Genomic DNA, 2362 nt, shown 5'->3' with positions numbered 1-2362 from the left:
TGTGTGTGTGTGTGTGTGTGTGTGTGTGTGTGTGTGTGTGTGTGTGTGTGTGTGTGCATTCGTATACATACGTATGTGTATACGTGTTGAATGAACAAAAAGGATGAGAAAACATGAGAAGGGACAAGTTTCACAAAGGAATTCGAGAGACAGACAGATTAACAAAATGGCAGACACACAAGCACAGACAGACAGACAAACTGACAGATAGGCAGGCAGGCAAAGGACGGACAGACAGACAGACCACCAGAAAATGAGGCGGACAGACCGGGGGCGAGATGTGAAGGAGTACAAGAAAGAAACGAAGCGATACTCACGTTCGTCTTTTGGCATCGGTGTCGTGGTGGTAGGCAGAGTCGTGGTGGTAGTAGGCAGAGTCGTGGTGGTAGTAGGCAGAGTCGTGGTGGTAGTAGGCTGGGTTGTTGTGGTAGTGGGCGGAGGTATTGTAGTGGGCGGAGCTATTGTAGTGGGCGCTGTTATGAAATGAAAATAAAATAGAATAACTGTAAAATAAAATAAAATAAAATAAATTATAGGCGCAAGCGTAGCTATGTGGTAAGAAGTTTATTTCCCAACCACATAGCTTCGGGTTCAGTCCCAATGCGAGACACCTTGGGTGAATGTCTTCTGTTATTACCTCGGCCGACCAAACTAATGATGACGTCACACTAACGATGAGGGATGAAGTTATGGAGTTTTTGGGATGGTGGGGAATTAGGCGCGAGCGTGTCTGCGTGGTAAGAAGTCTGCTCCCCGGTCACATGGTTTCGGGTTCTAATTTAGTATGTGGCACCTTGGCAAGTGTCTTCTACTTGCCGACCAAGGCCTTGTGAGGGGATTTCGTGGACAGAAACTGAAAAGAAGCCCGTCGTAAATGTGTGTATGCGTGTGCGTGTATGTGTGAGTATGCGTGTGTGTGTGTGTCTATGTCTATGTTTGTCCCCCCCTTCTCAACCTGTGTTGGTGTGTTTACGTCCCCGTATCCTAGCGGTTCGGCAAAAGAAACAGATAGAATAAGACCCAGGCTTTGCGGGGAAAAAATAAAAAATAAAAACCTATTTGCGTCGATCCGTTCGGCTAAAAAATTCTTCAAGGTGCTGCCCCAGCATGGCCGCAGTCAAATGAGACTGAAGCAAATAAAAGAGAAAAAAGTTAATAAAATATTTGTTTTAATCACCTTCACAGGCTTTCATTCCTAATTTAATTTTAATTTGCTGCAACGCGTTGAAGCTGTTCACAGTGAAAACACTTTCGTGGTTACTCGCAATCGCTTCCAATTCATCTGCATCAATTTTGGGGCCGACACCAATCGCAATTATATTAATGCCGAGCGACTTTGCTAAAGTTGCTTCTGCGAGTGTTTTGTGTTTTTCGGTCGACTCTCCATCGGTGAGTATAATGGCAATTTTCGCAACACCATCTCGGGAATCATTGAAAACACTTTTACGTGCGTACATAATAGCTTTGGCAGTCTGCGTGCTCCCACCGTCTTCTGGGCTGAATTTAATGTTAGATAGTCCAGTCAAGAGGCTGGCTTCGTCAGTGTACTTCGTCAAGGGGAATGTGTTACTTTTAATAATTTTATCACCAAAGGTTACAGCGCCAATCCTCACGTTATCAGGACCGATGGGAAATGTTCTTGTGACATCAACGACAAAGTCGATCTGTGTAAGGAAATCGTTCGGATGAATACTGCGAGAGTCATCGATTATATACACGATCTCAGCTGGCCTCCCTTCACAACCTACGATAATAATAATAATAATAATAATAATAATAATAATAATAATAATAATAATAATAATAATAATAATAATAATACGTTTTTATTGGCCACAGAGGCTTATATAAAATTACATTAAGTGACATGCAACAACATAAAAGACAAAAACAGGACGATACAAAGGGTTTCCCAACCCGTAGACAATATAAGTAACAATTAAAATCAAACAATTTAAAACTCCCAATAGGGGAGGCGCTTTAAGGACCTCGTGGAAAAAACCCACAAAAGTCACGGGTGCCTGAACAACAGCGCAAGAGCTCTTCTTTTGTTTACAGATGCACGCTCAGAATTGGTCCTTTCACACTGGCCATTCTTCCAACATTCACCCACCTTTCAACAAACTTACTACTACAAGACAACACTTCCCTCTCCAATAATAATAATAATAATAATAATAATAATAATAATAATAATAATAATAATAAATCAATAAATGCCCTGGTGCCGTTCCAGACAGTGGCTCTCATGTTTTGAGCGTCCACACGTTGATGGAACTACATCAGCAGTCTTTAAGTTTCAATTTTGTAACAGGCGGAAAGAAAAAATATTTTGGATCAAGGATTAAATTCTGATCAAGAG

The 2362-nt window shown here is 41.6% G+C and overlaps 1 protein-coding gene across 1 annotated transcript in view; it reads right to left on the bottom strand.

The window, feature by feature from the left end:
* Positions 1-1760, bottom strand: part of LOC106870273 (collagen alpha-3(VI) chain) — a 3673-nt gene extending 1913 nt beyond the window's left edge. Inside the window, exons 1-2 of the mRNA XM_014916291.2 lie at positions 1178-1760; positions 318-473 (exon numbers count right to left, since the gene is read on the bottom strand). Coding sequence (XP_014771777.2) covers positions 318-473; positions 1178-1457 — 436 coding nt within the window. The 5' untranslated portion in view covers positions 1458-1760. The remainder of the gene's footprint in view (positions 1-317; positions 474-1177) is intronic.
* Positions 1761-2362: the final 602 nt, after the last annotated feature.

The sequence above is a fragment of the Octopus bimaculoides genome, chromosome 25 (genome assembly GCF_001194135.2).
Source record: "Octopus bimaculoides isolate UCB-OBI-ISO-001 chromosome 25, ASM119413v2, whole genome shotgun sequence".
In the NCBI taxonomy this organism is placed as follows: Eukaryota; Metazoa; Mollusca; class Cephalopoda; order Octopoda; family Octopodidae; genus Octopus; species Octopus bimaculoides.
This window is presented reverse-complemented; position numbering and strand designations above follow the sequence as displayed.